The 20,225-nt window shown below is 45.1% G+C and overlaps 1 protein-coding gene across 3 annotated transcripts in view; it reads left to right on the top strand.

The window, feature by feature from the left end:
* The first annotated feature begins 3,051 nt into the window (after positions 1 to 3,051).
* The window catches only part of Runx1 (RUNX family transcription factor 1), a 221,612-nt gene continuing 204,438 nt past the window's right edge, over positions 3,052 to 20,225 (top strand). For 2 of the 3 annotated variants that reach the window (XM_090349145.1, XM_090349135.1), the window contains exons 1-2: positions 3,052 to 3,171; positions 3,384 to 3,500. In XM_090349145.1, the coding sequence (XP_090205271.1) occupies positions 3,443 to 3,500 (58 nt within the window). In that variant the 5' untranslated portion in view covers positions 3,052 to 3,171; positions 3,384 to 3,442. Of the gene's footprint in view, positions 3,172 to 3,270; positions 3,501 to 20,225 lie in introns of all 3 variants that reach the window. The other variant, XM_090349137.1, reaches the window with a different exon arrangement.

Raw genomic sequence — 20,225 nt, 5'->3', positions numbered from 1 at the left:
TTCTGGCCTCCAAAATCTGTTTGATCATATTCATATGGAATTCACAGACAGCAACCAACTAATCATATAATGAAAATGTTGACCAGAAAATGCTTTAATGAGATTGGACTGCACACAGAGGTCTATGTATTAATTATAGTGTTATGCAACTATTCATCTTTCAACCTCTGCTGGTATTTTTACAAGGCCATTAAAAAGGGCACCCGAGCCTATTCCCCAACCCATCCCCAGGAATGTCATTTTCGAGCTGTTGCCAATCTGGGTGAGGATAAAACAGTACCATCCAATTACTTGGCAATGCCACAGTCTACTCTAGCCGCTTAGGTGTATTTCCCAAGCCCACATCCCAAGATCTGAGTCACTGACAGAAACGAGGAGAGAGGGTGTGGGTCAATGCATGTAGTTGATGAATCCTAAACAGCTCAGGTTCAAATGGAATTAACTATTTCTCCAAGCAGTTCTCTGACCACAGACCTGTCTGTTGGTCCTAGGCTCCTTGAAGAAGAGGAAAGGTCAAGTTTATCCGCAGCTGGCTGAGGAGTATTACTTATTGTCGTGACTAGGACACAGCCCAGAAAAGTCCCCACTGCTGTCCCCACTGAACTGTGAAGTTTTGCTTCAGCTGTTCTGGCAGTTAAGCAGTTAAGACATCACAGGGCTGGTACTGGGGGTCTATCTTCTGCCTCCTGGTGCCCTTTCCAAACCCCAGCCCTGGCACTGACTATTCAAGGGAGCCTAAGCAAGCCACTGCCATTCTGACCTGTCCCATAAAGGCTTCCCCCACCCCTTCCCCCAGAGAGACACATATTTGGCATAACTGAGCCAGTAGAGAGAAGCTGAGAATCCAGGCAGTTCGCCAATGCATTCAGCCCCTCCTTGCATACATCTTGACACCTAAGGCTAAAAGCATCTGGGAGTTTCTAAAGTGAAATATCCCAAGGATTAATCTGCACTGCCACTTGAATTTCTCAACCGTTATGAAGCCTGAGTCGACTCTGAGAAGGCAGCTGCACTCACAGTTCTCAGCTACTCGAATCTTCCAGTGATGAGTAAATACCAGAAGAAAGAACAGAACTTGCCCCTGGGGCTTTTGCTCCAGCTGGACTTAGTCAGGGACAAAACGTGGACTATGCCAAGAAGAGATTTGCATTGAGAAGTAATGTGACATGTACATTGCACTTGGGTATTAATAAGCTTCATAAAAGAAATACAGGCACTCTTAGTTATTTAATGTGAGTCATGAGACATCTGCGCAAGTGAAGTGTTCAGTAGTCTAGGAGAAGACAGCCCTCAAGTTTCAATTCCTGCCTTGGTCAAAACAGGAGTGAGTAAAAAAATAAAAAATGGAGGCTAGTCCTTTTGAAAGACTTGTACTATTGAAAGTGAGAGCAGGGTGCATGGGGGGAGGGGGCGGGGGTCTCCTGCGTATTGAATTAACTAGGCCAGGACAAGCTGAGGGACTCATCAAGTGTTCAGATTTCCCAGAATATCCTTGTTGGTGGCTGTTTGGAGTCCATGGGAGCATTTAGAAACCTAGCATCCCCCAAGTTTCACAAGGGCTTGTGTCTTCAAACTTCTAGTATACAGGAGGGAGGGGGTATGCAAATCAGAATGAAATGAAGAAAACAATAAATGATTGCTGAGCACTGGTGGCTACACGGGAGGCTGAGATCTAAGGATTGAGCTTTGAAGCCAGTTCAGAAAAAGTTTGATTTGTTTGTTTTTTTAAAAAGGTTTTGAGACTGTATTCTACAATTAATCGTCCAAAAGCCAGAAGTGGAGCTCTGACTCAAGCAGTAGAGCGCCGGCCTTAAGTGAAAAGGGGCCCTGAGTTCAAGTCTCAGTACCAACACACACACACACACACACACACACACACACACACACACACACACAGAAAGCAATAGAAATTAATGAGAAAAGGGACTCTTCCTCTTGAAACTACGTATTTTATTTGTGAGCAGGAAAACTAAGGAGTGGGGAAGTAGAAATAAATACATGTGAATGACATAGTTCACGCACATCAAAATTACTATTTTTTTCCACACACCTCCCAACAGGCATGGCTTCTGAAGGCTGGAGAAGAGGTATAGAATATCCCTGCAAGGCTGCTGGGAAGGAGCAGGTTCTGTGCTCTGCAGTTACTGTGAAGTCAGTGGGTTCCAGGTGTACTTTCACTCCAGGTGTGAATTTGAGTTGCCCTGGAGAAAGGCAATGAGCAGAGCTTGAGGACTAAAACAGACAGAAATAAACCGCGTTGCTGATTAGCAAGGCTTTGTCCCCAGAGACAACAGGCCTCCCATCTTTGCTTTCCTTAAGCTTTCTCTGAGGTGTATGTAGGCTGTTTCTTATGTGAGTGTGAGAGTGAGTGGAAAAGTACGATTTGAGCTCTTTACAGGAATTGACACCTACTAGACGTATCAGTTAAGGGGGAATAAAGCCATACTAGGTTGCTCTTAAATTCTCTTTAAATTGTTTCAAAATTAAAATGACTTTTTTCCCTCCAAGCTTCAAAACACCAGTAAGTTGCTAGCCTCGTTTAAAGCTCAGATCCTCAGCAGAACTTCGGCTTCGATTTTCTACATTCTTTTTTGTTTCTCCTCTGCCAATAGAGTCTTCACCACGACACTGATGCCCAGCATTTTAAATGACAGCAGCCACAATGCTTAATGCCAGCATTAAATTCCTATTGAATAAGCAGCAATGAAAACTTTATCAAAGTAATTAGTAGTGCCCCAAACCACAAATAACAATGGAAGCCCAGCTGTATCAAATCAGCAGGAAGCACTGAGGTACAATGAGGCTTGAGTCAGTTTTTTCTTTCTTACCTTACCTCTCTTGTAAGTCCTACTCAATTATTTCCTTCCACACTCTGAGGGAGGGCAGGTGGAGGGAGGCAAGGAGAAGGGATTGCTCAGAAAGTTTTAAAAAAAAAAAACTAACATCACTGAAGTCACGTGAGTGGCAAAGACCAATGAGGATAGACAAGAGAAAGGGGAACAGTTAAATTTGTAATTTGGGTTGTGTGAAAACTTCTTTGGGCCTCATAAACAACCACAGAACCACAAGTTGGGTAGCCTGGCAGTGTCAGAAGTCTGAGCCTGCCCGGCATAGTGGTCATTAGACGAGACGAATCACACTGAATGCAAAACCACAGGGTTTCGCAGAGTGGTAAGCATTTTCAACCCACAGCCAAGGCGGCGCCTTTTTTTTTTTTTCTAATCTTTAACAATTTGAATATTTGTTTTCACCAAGGTACATTTTTCATAGGGCTCCAGGAGTCCCAGAGGTGTTCAGACAGAAGGGGGAGGAGAGACAGAAGGAGCCACGATGGGAGATGATAGAGTGAAAATAGTGACCTTTCTTGGTTTTTCACTCTGAAGGTTAAAGAAATTCTTGCAATCCCCGCCTTCCGAAGAGAGTCCATTTTCAGAGGGAAGTGATGGCTTCAGACAGCATATTTGAGTCATTTCCTTCGTATTCTCCATGCTTCATGAGAGGTGAGTACACGCCAGTCTTTTAATGCCTACTTCTGCTCAATCTTGTGTGGAAACACAGGACACTGGAGAGAGCCTGGATGTAGACACATCTCCTGGGTGCCTGCCGCTTCCCTGTGGGTTTCGAGGGAGGAATTCAAATGCAGGCATGTGTTTACCAGGCTATTGGATTACTTATTCATCAGGTGACACCTCTTCAGAAATGTTTTAGTACATGCTTCCTTAAGCTGTTGTTGGAGAGAGCTCTGGTGGTGTGTGAGAATTGGGGCAAGTAGTAAATGACTAGTGCTGTTCTGGTTTCAAGTTCTGGAGATTCGAAAACTTGCAGTAGAAGTGCCCTGGGTTTTATTGAATTTTGGGCTGGCTTCTTGCTGAAATGACTCTGAATTATCCTGAACCGCGCATGTTGTGTGGGCTAGACTAGACATCAAACCTGTCCCAGGACTTAGCAGGCACATGGATGAGCCGGACAGAAGGGCTCTATGGGCTCTCACTGGCACAATCTGAAGATTTCAAGGCCAAGGTGGCAACTCGACTTTCTCCCAAAGGCAAGGAACAGAGTGGTTCAGGGTAAAATGATCAGAAGGGACTGTGGTTTCCTTGCGGCCTCGTTTGCTGAGAAGCATCAAAGAGAGAAAGCAAGCCAGTTGTTGCCTACAATCTCGCTTGCCGCCAGACCAACGAAGATATTTCCTAAGTCAACTGACCTTAGAGCTAAAAATCATTGGATTACACACTTTTGACTAGCACCATGGTGGGCAAGACTTCCTGCTTTAATTTGCAAACCACCTCTTTGTAGAAGGCTAGAATTGAGCAGTGAATGTATGGGTAAATGGCTGATGTGTATGTGTTAAAAAAGGGCCATGCTGCAACCAACAAAAACAGTGACACACGAAAAAGTGTCACACAGCCATTGCTGTGAGTCAAGGCATGCACTTTGATCGGTGGTCATCTGCAGAATGTGACTTGGTGGTTTGGCAGAGTCAGGATGGAGTAATGGAGCGGGATGGGAAGGGGGAATAATTAATTTTCTGGCACACCCAGACAGTATCTGTGACTCATTATTTATTAATAAAGCCAAGCGAACAGGGGAATGCAGGAGATTGCCAGCCGATTTGTCACAACAAATGCTCTTATGAGTGCCACCAATTGTCTAAGCTTTTGGGTCCCTGAAATCTACAATATAAAAATGAAAAACTTGATAAAGATGCACGTGTGTGTGTGTGAGTGTGTGTGTGTGTGTGTGTATGTGTTGTGTATTGTGTATTGTGTAGTAGGAGAGAAAGCATCTCATTCACCGATTACAAACTTTACAGGCTCCCTTGCTTTAGTGGAGGAAGTTCAGTGAAGTTGGACCAGCTGGATGGTTTGACTTCAGATGGTTCAAGTACAGTATGGTGTGTGACTCACACATCTTGCAGTGTTTGTGTGGGGGCTGAAACAGAAACACCAGCCAGGGGTGAAAAGCCGAAAGCTGCTAGCTCGCTGCATTTCCTCTGAGCTGCTAACAAGGAGAGGAAGCAATATTTGGAGAGTCAAAGAGAAACAATCTTCCCGTCTTTCCTCTGCTTTCAATACACTGCTCAGAATGGGTATTGTTTCCTATTTTATCAAGCAGAAAGGCAGATTCAGGAAATTTTGGAGCATCTCATTGGGCAATAGAGTTAGATCTCAGCTAGGAGGGCTGGCCTGCAAAGCCATCCCCACTGGCTCAATAAACAAAGATTGTGAGAGAGAGACATAGTGACCTTGGAGAGACCCAAGGTGTCAAGCCCTAGTAGATTGCTTACCCTGCTGTGGGCTCGGGAGAGAAACAAAGATTGGTCATCGGAGGGTTTCATTGCTTCCTCTGAGCCAAAGGAATTTGCATGGGTGGCAAGGAGAGTGTTCAGGTTGGATCACTAAGTCCATCATAAGACGACATGGAGATTCATTTCAGAGGCCAAGTGAAATCTTGACAACTTCCTGGTTCATTTCATGGGAGGGAATTCACCAACACAAGGGTTCCAAAATTGCCCTTCTACTCGTCAGAGGAGGCAAGAGGCTATTCTCGAAACATCTGTGTCCTCTCGAGCAAGCCTTCCACCCCCACTGTCACGGGCTGTCCACTGCTAGTGCCTTGTGTGGTCAGTACTGCCACCTATAATTTATAGCACGTGACGTCCTGTCTTTGCCTTGCCACTATGAACCTCCTACAACATCTTGTTTTCTTTCTGGGATGGTCCTTTATCAGTCTATGCAATTCTCACAGAAGGAAACCCGGAACTCATTTTTAGCCAGATAGCCATGTGGAAATGGGGTAGGGGAGGGGGAGGGGGTGCAGAACCCAGTAAACTATTGTTCCCTTCTTCATGGTGAGAGGAGCCTGTGTTGTGTCAGAGACATTGGCATGCAAAAGAAATGTGGTCTACCACAGAGAAAGAATGCTTGTTCTAGCTCCCACACCAAGTTCTCATTGACGATGCTCCTGAAGAAGATAAAATGTTCACTTGTGAGTCCTTAGCATCATCAAACATGGTTAGCCATATAAAATGTCTTGCAGAAACCCAGCTTTGGCCCCTCAGAAAGGTGCATGGAGGAAGCCAAGGGAGTTGTGCCAATGTGTCCCATGCATGCATATTTTTGCAAAATGCCTCGGGTACCCTGGCTCTTAGAAGTGGCTTAGTGGTCTAGGCAAAGCCTGAATGGCAAGATACCTCAGTTCCTAGAATCACAGGTAGAAATCTCAGCGACGTTGTTGGGTGTTTGTCTTCTCAGTGGCTTGGGTTTCTTCACCACAGGCATTTTTTTCCCCCAAAGGGAATTGCAGAATGCAAAGCTGAATGGATTGGTGTCGTGTGCTTTGCTGTAAGCACTATTTTGTGAATGTTTTTTCAACACTTTTTAAATTAAGATATGTCTCTCCAGGCTGAAGATTTAAGTCACAGACAGTCACTGATTAAACTGGACGGTGGCTGGGTATGGGCTCACGCCTGTCATCCTAGCCACTCAGGAGGCTCAGATCTGAGGATCATGGTTCAAAGCTATGGTCCAATGACCCACCAAAAAGTCAGAAGTAGAACTGTAGCTCATGTGGTCGAGTGACAGCCTTGAGTCAAAAAGCTAAGGGATGGCTCTCATGTCCTGAGTTCAAGCCTCAGTCTGGCACACAAAAAAAGTATCATTTATCATGTAAAATCTTTGTTCATCTGTTTGGCTCAATAGGACAACATACCACAGATTTGCTGAAACAGTATAAATTAATTTCCTTACATTTCCTATAAGGCCTCATCTTGGCTGGTGGTTGTCCCTTTTTAGACTTGTGTCTTAATCTCTTCTTCGAAGGGCCCTAGTTTTATCGTATTGCGACTAACACCTCAGTCTGCCTAAACTACCTCGTTAAAGGCTGTATCTCCAAATCCAGTCACACTCTGAGGAAGCCTGGGGGTTGGGATTTCAGTATATGTGTGCAGAGCCACAATGCAAACTCTTTCACAGTATATCTAGCAGGGCTATCTCGCCTGGCCCACAAGGAAGCTGGATTAGACACTTGCTCCCTTTGTGAGATGGAGATTCATATCTAAAACTCCCCATACATTTTGAAACTAGTTTTTAAAGGTGTTAAAAAAAACTACCTAAATTCATACCCATACCCTTTGCCTTTCCTGTACAGCAGAAAACTTTTGAGAATGACAGGAAGGCAATTTCAAGATGCTTCCTTATGGCTGGTGCTTAACCATTTGAATCGTGCCTCCAGCCCTCCTGGTTATTTTGGACACAGAATCTCTGTACAGGAAGCCATGAGCTACCCAGCCTCACTGTTGGCTTTCTCTATCCATTCACTCTGCCTATAAGAGGACAGAATATGTCAAGAGGCCTAAATGCAACTTCACAAGTTCAGCTTATAAATATAGAAAATCATTGGTAAGATTTATATCTGGACATGTCAGAAGGATAGAAGTTTCTGCTCATTGGCAGCTTTCTTTTCTAGAAAGTTCTTTTTCTTTTTTGTTTTTATTTTTGTGCCAAACCTGGGCCTTGAATTCAGGGCCTGAATGCTGTCTGTGAACTTTTTGCTCCAAGCTAGGTCTCTACCACTTGAGCCACTGCCCTATTTCTGGATTTTTTTTTAATGGCTTATTAGATATCAGAGTCTCATGAACTTTCCTGCCTGGATTGGCTTCAAGCACAATCCTCAGATCTCAGCTAGAATTACAGGCTCATGTCCAGCCTAAAAGGTTCTTCTCGTGGCAGAAGCCATTTTGCCCATTGAGCCTTAGGGAGGTTTAACGCATGAGACTGAATCTGATGATTTCTTCACATCTTTGTGACATTTGTCATTTTGTCCTTTGTCAAAGGCAGCTTAGCTTTTGGTCTGCTGGGGGGGTAGGGAGAGGGGGAGGAGGGCAGGAAGGCCTACACAGGAAACGCGTGCAAATTTTCAGTTTCTCAGGTAACTTCCCAGTGATCTAGATGAGTCAATAAATACATTTGTCTCATTCCAGTTCTGCAAAAGGGCCTAATAATGTCCTAGACAAACATGCCTCTCAGTTACCAAGTTCCTGTTCAAAAATCTTTGAAGGCCTCAGAGAGAGATGTCAGAAAAATACATCACAAATCTTCTTAGCTGAGCAACACGAAGCCAGTTTTTCACAATATTTTAGTTTTGATTGAAAAATGTAATCCTACTATTTCACACATGGGCGATATTTTCCAATGATCTCAATTTTGTTTTCCTAGCTCCCATTCTTTAGAGAACTCATGGCAGATACTCTGCTGTTAGAACAGACATTATAATATCTGCCAAAACACTTTCCTTATAACTCTTGTTCTTGGCCTCCCCACACTGCTTCCTCTTGGGCCACCAATATCTGCTTTTAGTTTGGGAGATGTGTAAAAGAAGCTTCAGCCCAAATCGAGGCAGTGTATCTTTAGTTGGCTTTGGTATGTGTGTGAGAGAGACAGAGACAGAGACAGAGACAGAGACAGAGATAGAGGGAGAGGGAGAGGGAGAGGGAGAGAGACAGAGGATGAATCCTAAGGGCTTGAACCCATGGACCTGGTATTGTCTTTGAGCTTTCCTGCTCTACCACTTGAGCCACAGCTCTACTTCCAGCTTTTTGCTGGTTAATTGGAAGTAAGAGTGTTCCGAACATTTCTGTCCAATCTGTCTTCAGCCACAATTATCAGATCTCAGCTTCCTGAATATCTAGGATATAGGCAATGAGCCACCAGAGCCTGGAAAAAGAACCTATTTTTTATCTCCTCAAATGTGATCATTATAAGACCTAATCAGGGACTAAGGAATGAAAATACAAGGCAGCTCTTAAACATGACAGGGCCCCAACATCCCATTACACTGACATCCTGGACTGGCAAACTCACACAAGTCCCACACAGTCACTCCTCCTCTCAGCTTTCAGAACCTCTCTCCTCTCTCCTCTCATCCTTCTCCTCTTCAGTCTTTTTGGTACCACTTGATACCAAAAGCTGAAGCAAGAGGAGTGAATGTCGTTCCCCCGAGATGATGGAAATTATAGCTGAAAGACAGTGAAGATCTTACTCAGGTTGCTCAGTGAGAAGCTACCTGGAGAAGAAAATCTGACCACAGTGCCTTCCACCGATAGGAGGCTGGAGAAGCCATGAGGAGTCAGCAACCAAGAACTGGATGCTGCTGGGCTCTGGTAATGCCAGGCTAAGCCACAGCCGAGATGGCTCTGTACTAGATTTGCCCAGGCTAGAAAGAGGTGGGGACCTCCACCCATCTCTGTGTGAGTCTGGGCTTTATTCAGGAAGAAAAGTTTCCATATCTTAGAAGCCAGAGCAGGTCATCTGCCTCTGGCTGGGCTCTTCCAAGGATGGTGGAGCTATTACCTTGCAGGCTGCAGAGGAGAGGACAGATGAGAAGGAGGAGGTAGGAATGGAGTGGGGCAAAGCCAGGGTGACAGTGGTGCTTTAGTAATGCAGTTGTGGTGTTTTTGGCCCTCTCTATCTGTAGCTTCAGCTTCCTCATTCTTTCATTCATTCATTCAATGACTACAGATGGAAAATAGTTGGAGAAAAATTGTGTCTGTCCTAAAGTCATATAGACATTCTTTTTGTTGTCATTATTCCTTACACCGAACAGTAGAAACAAAACAAATACTTTCATAGCATCTGCATGGTGTTGGGTATTATAGGTAACCTAGAATTGACTTGAAGTACCTAGGAGGGTATGTACAGGTTTTATGCCAATCCTGCAGTTTGACGTAAGGGAACCAATCTCAGGATACCTAGGGGTAATCAGATACATAGAAACTGCTTCAACATCGCGGGTAGATGCTGTGGCACGTATTTAGTTTTTTTTCACAGGATATAGGACATGTAGAAGATATTAGGCTTGGATGGGGAGCTGGTTCTTGACTTTGGATGCCGAAGCTCAGAACCACCAAAGAAAAGCAGACAGCCCCAGGTCTCTGAAAATAGAACTCATATCAGAGCCGACACACCTGGCCAGGACTTGCTATATCTCTCAAGCAGACAGAAATCGCGGTTCTTCCTCTCCCTCGTTCTTTCAAACTCTCAAAACCCCATCAACCCAACGCCCTGAATTTTTAATTCTATTTTTTTTTAGAGAAATCTTCTCAGAGAAATCTTCCTCATGGATGTCCTGCTTGTTCTTGAATTTTCTCACACATGTAATTTCTGTTCTTTCTTTTCTCCCCCTTCTCATCCCTTTCCTTTGTTCTTTCTCTTCATTTTTGTTTGTTTGTTTTCAGTTTCAGATATAAAAAGCCAAGGCCCCACACATGCTGGTTAAATGCTCTAGCACTGAGCTACATCATCAATTTTCTACCAATATCTTGAATGAAACATTCTTTGAAACATCCCTCCTGTGGAGATGGGATAATAAACCTAATAGAGGAGTTGGATGTGATCAAACTATATTAGACAGAAGCAAGAGATCTCTTACTGTGTACAAGTTAATATATACCAATTAAAAAAATAAGATCCTTCTTAAATGTACCTGGAGATGTTTTATCTTTCTTAGAAATATGAAAATACAGTCCCTGTACAGTGGCCCTCTCTCTAGGAGACCTAGCACCTTGTATTGCTTGCCACAAGCTGTAGATTATTTTTGCTCAGTAATTACTGGCCTTGTCTACTTCCTGGGTCTAGATGCAAATCTCTCTCCCAGAGGGAGTCAATGCTTCATTTAAAGAAAAAAGAGGAAAGGAAAGAAGGTCCTTCTACAGGCCTTGCCATGAAATAACAGCCACGTTTCATTTTGTGTGGCTGAGAGAACAGTGTTCTTTAGAGAGTTGTCCCGTGTATGCTCCCCACACACACGTTTCTCAGGTGTCTATGTTTGGGTGGGATTGATCTTCAACAGTGAGGCCTCAGGACATTGTAGAGGACCCCAAGTGGTAAAGGCCACCAAAAATTAACATCTTGATTTCCTCCTTTGGTTTGCTTAATGGCCTGCTTTTCTTAGGATGTAACTCTCTTCGTAGTAAAATATGAAGCCATGTGAAACTGAGTCCAAGCCCAGACTCTACTCTGGTCTTAAATGGAAAATGAGGTAGTAAGATCTGAGCAACTTTTCCCTACCAACTGAGAGCCATGCTCAACAGCAGCCTCCATCTTCCCCTCTCTGGGAAGTCTTGGTGGGACTTATATTCTTCTGAGATGATAGGATTTTAATGAAAAGGGAGGCTTCCTGATTAGATGCTGAAGAAAAATCTAGAAAATGTTGCAATCGTTGACTTGCCTGGTAGGGGTATGCTAAAAAAAAAAAAGAGCAAATAGATGAGTGAACCTGTCCCACATTGTAAGCCAGGCCTTGCCATACTCACATTCTATGGTTGATAATTCTTTTGATAGGGAGATAAAAATAATACTTGGATGCCTGTGGCTTATGTCTGTAATCCTAGCTACTCAAGAACCTGAGATATGAGGATCTTAGTTCAAAGCCAGCCTGGGCAGACAAATCCAGGAGACTCTTATCTTCAGTTAAGCAGCAAAAAAGCAAGAAATGGAGGTATGACTCAAGTGATGGAACAACAGACTTGAGCTAAAAGCTAAGGGACAGCATCCAGGTCCTTAGTTCAAGTTTCAGTACAGAACAAAATGAAATACAAAAAAAGAAAAGAATCGAAAAGGACAGAAAAAGAGAACGAGATTTTTAGAGAGAGATAGAGGGGAGGGGGTCTAAGCCATCCATTGCTCAGTGAAGGTCTACTATTCTTCTCCTATGCAGATCTGTAACATATATACATAGCGTTTGATTTTGTGTTTAAAACATCTTCAAAATGTGCAAAGAGAATGCACATTCAGTAACAGGCACTGTCTTCTTGGAGACCCATTTTCTAGCAGCAGTTTTAACACCAGCCATTGTGCAGAGCCTTCTCAAACAGCTTCTGTTTGTACTTTGAACTCCTCTGTAGCTCCTTCAGTCTCACTAACAATCCCAGCTGAACTCAACAGTAGCTTTCTTTAGAGGAACATAATTTGTACAATCTGAAACCACATACACGTGTGAAGACCCTGCATAGGTCTGGAGAAGATCTAGGGGAAGGGGAGAGTGGTTACATCCCTTAGCAATTTTGGTTTCTTTGCTCCACCCTCTTGGTTACATGGCAGGAATAAGTGAAAGCAAAATTATGTGAGCTCAGATTCAAGCTGCTGAGTTACTTTTATTGAATGCACTATTTTCAAAGATCAGAAGAGCTGGTGCCCTCAAAGCCCTAGAGAAAACGAACAATGAAACATCAGCAATCCTTAACAAATCTTAGGACTTGAAGGGTACAGGGTCATAGAAAGAGGCAGGAATGCCCACTATGGAAATTATATACTTCGCTGTTAATCATCCCACATCCTTACTTCTTTTTCCCTTTGCAAAAAGTGCTGCCTCCCGTCTGCTTTACCTAGGTTCTATTCCAAACAAGGAAATAATTATATCACAGAAGTCAGTGAACTTGTTTGAAAACCAAATAAACTGAGATATATGAACTATGAGACATGATCTCATACAATGGTGCTTTGTAGGTCTTAGAGATGTATGTGTGTTTGAAATCATATAGCTATTTGTACATGTTATATATTGTACATTATATAGAATGCATGCACATATAATGTACCGCTGCATGTTTATGTTACATATTACTAGAACCATGCATTTTCTCAAACTTCTGGAAAGAGACCAGAATATTTGGCTCAAGCAATTTTAGAAAACTCTCCACATGTGACCAGTGCATGAGTCAGAACCAAAAACCAGCTCTACTCGACTTGTGTCTCAGTGTTGTGCAGGCAGATGTTGGACGGCTGAGGCAGATTTTCATTTGAGAATCCAGACATTAGTAGCAATGATCATAGTCTCTGATGACGAGATACCAGAGCCCTTTGCAGCTTTAGTGACCAAGCATGGAGCAACTCCAGGGACGCAGTAGTCATGGCTCCCTCAACCCTGAAGACCTTCTATAGGACATAGAGAAAAAAAGTCAATAAGTACCAATAAGAGGCCACCTGAGGAGAGGCTGGGAAAGAAATTTCACCCCTGTTAATTTCCAAATGTGGCCTCCTGTTCCTAGAACCAGGAACCCTTGAAGAAGAAAGTAGAGTCTGCTTCTCCCACCTTCATGCTCCTTGGCAGGTGGATGACCAATACAGAGTTTTGATTGAGGACATACTCCATGGAAGAGAATGACACTGCGTCACGCTTGTTCCTCGCCTTCCTTCTTGCAGTCCTTCACTCACCGGTCACCTGGTATTCTCAGAAGAATCCTCATCTATGGAGGAAAGTGTGGCTGGCAGAAGTCAGGGCTGGCCTGAGGTTAGACTGCTGGGACATGAAGGGCCAGGTCTAATGGTGCCCAGTCCACAATGTCCTGCAGAGGGGCCAGGTGGATGCTAAGAGCATCTGACAGGCTCACAAGGGAACTGAGCCTTCAGACCGCAAGGCTTGATAATGCCCTGCAATGTAGTGGAACCCCATGGGATAGCTTGATATCGGGGCTCTCGATCCCCACCTCTGCCTACCTGGTTAATTCATCCGCCCCTCCCAGTTAGAGCTGGGACACAGTAACACAAAGCCCCTGGGCAATCCTCAAGGATGCAGTCTTCTCCAAGCTTAATTTTCCATCGGAACTGTCCATTCTCAGGATTCTAGAGCACAAACCATTGCTAAGTCTTCTCTCCCAGCCATCGATTGGGTCTTCAGATGCATGAGGTAGGAGAATGGTGTGACACCATGAAGCACTTTCCACACTGCCTCCTAAGCTGCTCCAGGCTGTCCCTGTCTTTTCGTGGCCTTGCAAGGAAGCTCAGCCTTTTGTTTGTTGCCCCCAGATGCTTTTCGAGTCCCTAGTCCAAGTCCTAGGATGCACACATACAAGGACCTACAGAATGAACCACCCAGTAATGGTGGGCGGAATCTCCAACCCGGGCTGGAATTCCTGAGAAGTGACCCTGACCTTGGCCTTGACCTTGACCAAGGGTTGCAGTGAGGCAGTTATCAAGTTGTTTGCATCACTGTTTGCACAGTCAAGATTAAACTTCTACACAGAAGCAACTGACTTAATATAATTGCAGTAAGTGGTCCCTCTCCCTTCATATTCACGACCCTCCTGCCATAAAGACACCCTGGAAGGCTTTCTAGAAGAATTTTGAGAAGGTGCTAGCTTACTCCAAATACCTTTGTCATTTCAAAAGTCCTCACCATCAGCCCTCTGACATCACAGCGCAGCCTTTGCTCAAGTCCTTTGAGGTTTATGGGTTTTCTTTCTTTCTTTTTTTTTTCCTTTCCTTTAACCTGTATTTGTATAAAAGACATTTCTCATCTGATTGTTCTGGCACCCCTTACCACAGAGTGGAGGAAGTTCCTCTCCTTTCTCCCCTGGCTTCCCACAGGGGAGGAGGCCGTCATTAATGACAGCCCCTTCTCTAGCTCCCAGCCAGCAGCGAGGGAAGCCGCCTGCTCTGTGGCTATGAGGAGCAAGCCAGCCTGTAATTGTTGCTATGCAAACATTTTAATGGGAACAAATTAAAAGGTGCTCAAGCTAATTATGCTCAGTAATAAAAAAAACATAGTAATAAAGTAAAAATAATAAAATGCCTTTGGAGAAGTCGCAGCAGCAGCTTGTCTTCTACCAAGTATACAAAAATGATTAAAAAGAAAAAAGAAAAGTAAAGGTAGATGAGTCCTGGTGACTCATACTTGTCCCTGAGACTCTTATCTCCAATTAACCACCTAGAAAAAAAGAAAAAAAAAACAGAAGTGGAGCTGTGACTCAAAGTGGGAGAGTATGAGCCTTGAACAAAATAGCACCCAAGCCATGAGTTCAGGCCCCACCACCAAAAAAAAAAAAAAAAAAAAAAAAGGTTCAACTGGGCACCTGTGGTTCATACCTAAACCTTACCTACGCAGGTGATAAGATCTGAGGGTGTGGTTTAGAGCCAGTTTGGGCTTCTCTCCAATGAACTGGCAGAATGCTAGAAGTAGAGATGTGCTTCAGGTGATAGAGGGCTGACCCTGAGCAAAAGTAATGTTTCCTAGAGTGCCCCCCTCCTCTCCCAAGCTCCTGTTGATCAACGGGTTTCATGGAGCTGCCACATCATGTCTGCAAACATAGCTGTGCTGCCGTGCGTTTTGAAAGCATTCACTATCCATTATACATTTTTTTTCTACTGGTCATTCCCTACACAGTCTGTGGGTCTGTCATGGTTTGTGCATGGATGTAGACAGGTCTGTAGACATTGTGCATTCTCACCCTTGAGCAAAATCACATGATAGTTGGCTTTTGAGCTATCAGTCCTGTAGTTCTGGTGCTCTTTGAGAATTAGTCTGTAGCAGGAAGTATTTGGCTGACTTTGATGAAATCAACATTGATTCTTTAGGCAACTTCAGACATGAGCAAAGTTTAACAAAACCCAATTTCTCCCCCTGATGGCTTCTCCTGGGACCTGGTCCTTCTTAGCAGTGTCTTCTCTTGTGATTTTACTCACCTAAGGTGGATTTCTTAGTTGAGTTTCTCAGTTCTCACAAACTACTGTGACTAAGTGAAACTCATACACTGTACTCAACAAATTGATAGGTCGAGTTGAAACGCCTTTGTACATTATATAAAGATAATCTTTTAAATTAAAATGCAAAAAGAGAAAAGAAAGTCAAAGATACACATTTTCCAGTGTACGTCACCAGATTCTAAGGCTGCTTTATGACTTGATTGCGTCTAGGATGTTCAAATCGCAGCTCTGAATTCAGTATCGTAACACAAAATCACCCAGTTTCTGAAAAGTACCAGCAAGTGTGGGCCCTGAGTGTAAGGTGCAAACACTTTTACTGAGAGCAAAGACCCCAGTGAGGGTGGACAGGGTGCTTCTGAGTGTTGTCTATGTGTATGACATGTCCTGCCCCCCTCCCTGTCTCTGGGCTATGAACCCCCATCATGGGCTGCCCCAAATCCCGGAGGGCTTGCCTACCTGACTGGGATTTTAAATCCCTCTGCTGTTTCAAACTTCCAGCCCTTGAACAACATTTTTTTCTAAAAAAAAAAAATTACCTTAGCCTCCATTCTGGCACAACCAGGAGCATTTTCACATGGACTCTCCCAAAGCCTGGCTGCTCAAAATGTGGTCACTGCAGCCTGGGCTTTCCCCAGGGAACCTAGAAGCCGTTCTTAGCTGGGCACTGGTACACACCTGAAATCCCAGCTACTCAGGAGAAGGACATCTGAGGATCATCGTTTGAAGCCAGCTCAGACAAGTAAGTTCCTGAGGCTTCTATCTCCAAGCCACCAGCCATGAGCCAGAAGTGGAGATATGGCTCAAGGGGTAGAATGAGTGGAAAGCTAAGGGACAGTGCCCTGGCCCTGAGGTCAAGCCCCAATGCTTGTACCAAAAGAGAAAATCAGAAAGGAAATGAAGAAGGGGGGGGGGGAGAGAGAGAGAGAGAGAGAGAGAGAGAGAGAGAGAGAGAGAGAGAGAGAGAGGAGTGTGGGAGTGGAGGGATGGGGGTGGAGGGATGGGGGTGGAGGGGAGGAGGCATAGAGTTCAGCATCCCCAGTGCCAGCCAGGCCCCCTGGATCACACACTGCACTTGTAACCTGGGCCTTGCTGCCAGGGACCCAGCTGGGCCTTCTGGGACTTGGAGCTCTGTGCTTGCAGACTAGGGGGGGTGGGATGAGTTTCAGTGGGGGGAGGCCCAGCCCTACCCTGCCCCCTCCCCTCCCTCTCCCCTCCCCCCTCCCCTCCCTCTCCCCTCCTCCCTCCCTTCCCCTGCCCCCCATCCTGCACCTGCCCTGCTCTCTCACTTCTCTGGGAAGCTTCTTGAAGCAGCCCGCCTCCCCCACGCCCCCCCTCCAGGGCGGGCCCCACTACCTCTTTTCTCTGGGCCGCCCTGGATGCTGACAGCCTCAGATGGAGGCATCCTGTTTGTCGAAAAATAAACCGGCAGTTGAAGCCGGGTTGCAAGAGCGAGGAAACCGCAGGCCTGCGCCCCGCTGATAGCAAGGCCAACGCTTTGCAGAAGTTCCGGCCCTGCCTGGGGCCAGGCTCCTCCACCAGTGCTCCCTTGACGGCTCTCCAGGCCCTTCATACCGAGCTGCTGCTCCTTCTCCTTCTCCTTCTTCTTCTCCTCCTTCTCCTTCTCCTTCTCCTTCTCCTTCTCCTTCTCCATCCTCCCTCCTCCCTCCTGTTTCTCCTCCTCCTTTTCCTCTTCTTCCCTTCTTCTTCCTCTTCTTCTTCTTCTTCTTCTTCTTCTTCTTCTTCTTCTTCTTCTTCTTCTTCTTCTTCTTCTCCTCCTCCTCCTCCTCCTCCTTCTCCTTCTCCTTCTCCTTCTTCTCCTTCTCCCCCTCCTCTTCCTCCTCCTCTTCCTCCTCCTCTTCCTCCTCTTCCTCCTCCTCTTCCTCCTCCTCCTCCTCCTCCTCTTCCTCCTCCTCCTCCTCCTCTCCTCCTTCTCCCTTTGCTGCTTCTGTGATCTGAGCTGCACATCCTGATGGGGTCTAACCTGTGCCCAGACTCTTGACCCACAGGAGTGGACCCAGAATCAGAAAAAGAACAGAAAAGGAACTGGTGGTTCCTAGAATATGCAGCTTTAACATCTTTTAATGAGAGAGAGAGAAAGAGAGAGAATGAGAGAGAGAGAGAGAATGAGAGAGAGAGAGAATGAGAGAGAGAATGAGAGAGAGAGAGAGAGAGAGAGAGAGAGAGAGAGAGAGAGAGAGAGAGAGAGAGAGAGGGAGAGGGAGGGAGAGGAGAGAGGATGACACATCTTTGGAGAAAAGGGGACTGAGGATCCAGTACACAGATTGTAGGAACTTAACCTGGTCTGAGGTCTGATTCGGTGAGTTATGCATTCTTTCCCCTTGGGGGTGAAGGGACATGAAAAGCTCTTTCCTCACTTGCCAGTTACCAGATAAGGGAGACAGAGGAGAAACCAGTGGGTAACCACAGGTACAACCACAAATTTATTGGAAACCAAGCAACTTGACCCTCCCAAACCAAGGGCATAACTGAGAATTAACCTGAAAATAGTTTTACCCAGGCTGAAAAACTCGATGTCCTCAAAGCAGCAAGACAGACTTCCTGGAGCATTGAAATGAACAGACATTACACGAAAAGGCTATCGTGTCACAGAAAATGGGTTCGATGTGGGGTTGGCAGACAGTCCTACACACAGAGTCCACTGTGCAGAGTGCATGAAGGGTCCCCCTTATCACGGCCCCACTTCCATGCAGGCCTTCTGGCTACCCAGACCCCATCTCAGCACGTCTCTTGTCCCTGGCCCAGAAACACAGGAAGGCTGTTCATGTCACTAGCCCTCCCATGTTTCTGATGAATAGTGAAGCCACCAATATGTGTGTGTGTGTGTGTGTGTGTGTGTGTGTGTGTGTGTGTGTATGTGTGTGTGTGTGTGTGTGCATGCACGTGTGCTGGTTCTGGGGCTTTAATTTAGGGCCAAGGTGTTTACCTTAGATTTTTGGCTCCAGACTGGCTCTCTACCACTTAAGCTATACTTCTGGCCTTTTGCTATTCAATTTCAGATAAGAGTCCCACAGCCTTTCCTTTCCCCAGCTGACTCGAAACTGTGGCCCTGGAATCTCAGCCTCCTGAGTTCCTAGAATTGCGGGGAGGAGCCAGTGGCTCTTTCTGGCTGTATCTATCCTGTCCTTAGAAGTGTTCAGTCAGCCTCCCTAGAGACATCCTGAGTCTCCTGTAGAGTAAGTCTACCTGGGCAATCACTCTGCACAGCTCTTGTCTGAAAGTCTGTTTGCCCTGCCCTGTCACTTCTTTTACTTTTCTCTCGTGACTTTGTCCCAAATTATCCATGTTCAGTGCTTGGCCCAAATTTCCAAAGACCTCTTTATTCTGGCAAGTCATGTCTAAATCCTAATAATGAATCACTCCACCTTATGATGACACAGAAGGACTGAAGAATGACTAATTCTTAGGGAAAGAGCCGAGGACCAGCCTGGACCAAGTAAACAGGTGTGCATGGCTGTCTCCTGTGACTGGCATTGGGTACAAGGAGCCCTGGGTGTGGGGCTAGTGCTGTGGATTGCATAGGACATGGGAACTTAGTAGGCATCCAAGGTGCAAAGAAACGTCTTTGGGCATGGCCAAACTGATGCATATATACATATATCCACACACGTATACACATCTACACACATACATAAACCACAGGCATGTGTGTTCAGAAAGACTACTTCCATCGGAGTCATACTTAACTAGAAATGCCCAGCCCGGTTCTGTGCCTAGCTCTCTGCCTAACTTAGGGGACTGGCTCCAAGTCTCTTGATAGGGACTTGGAACCAAAAAGGGTTCTGAACTTTGCGGCTCGTTGCCTTTCCATCTGCACTAAGTGGGCAACATTCAGCAGGCTAGGCTTCAAAGTGCAGGGTGTGGCTGACAACCAGGGTGCATATCTCTGAATGTAGCTGTAATGCTGTAACCAATGGCTTGATGGAGACCGATGGGTGGGTAGCTTATACTGTGTCCATACGCTGGACAGAGGTGATTCAGCTGCCTGGGAAGGAGAGAGATTTTTTTTTTAATCAGGCCACACGGAATCCTGTGTGCTATTGGTTCAGTAATTTTCCATCCAGCATATTCCGGCTGTAGTTGACCACACGTGGAATCGTAAAATCAAAATTGCAGAAAAGTGAGACTATAATGTGGTACTCTTTTATTTATTTGTTTTCCAGTCCTGGCTTGAACTCAGGGCCTGAGCACTGTCCTTGGGCTTGCTAACGGCTAGAGCTCTACCACTTGAGCCTCAGCACCACTTCCAGCTTTTTTCTATGTATTGGTACCAAGGACTCGAACCCAGGTCTTCATACATGCTAGGCAAGCACTCTACCACTAGGCCAAACTCCTGGTCCTTCTTACTGCAAGAAGTTAACAGTGTAAGTAAAGCTCATTATTTGATTAAGTTAAAAGATTAGAAAGTAAATAAAAATTTAGCAAAGTATTTTTGTGAATGTTCAGAAACTAAGTTATCACAGGCATACTTTGATTTAATAGCAAGCAAATAATACATCATATTGTATTCAGGCAGTGGTGAGGCTATTATAAGAGATGATAATTTACTGAGGCTTAAACGAGATGGAAGTTCATTTGTCTCTCTTGTAGGAGTCTCATTTGATCACATCTTCAGAATCACAAAAAAAACAGATCTCGGGGCCGGGAGTTTGGCCTAGTGGTAGAGTGCTTGCCTAGCATGCATGAAGACCCGGGTTCGATTCCTCGGTACCCCACATACATAGCAAA

The sequence above is a fragment of the Megascapheus bottae genome, chromosome 1 (genome assembly GCF_031878675.1).
Source record: "Megascapheus bottae isolate mThoBot1 chromosome 1, mThoBot2.hap1, whole genome shotgun sequence".
Taxonomy (NCBI): Eukaryota; Metazoa; Chordata; class Mammalia; order Rodentia; family Geomyidae; genus Megascapheus; species Megascapheus bottae.
Note: the sequence above shows the minus strand (reverse complement) of the source record. Positions and strands in the feature narration are given on the sequence as shown.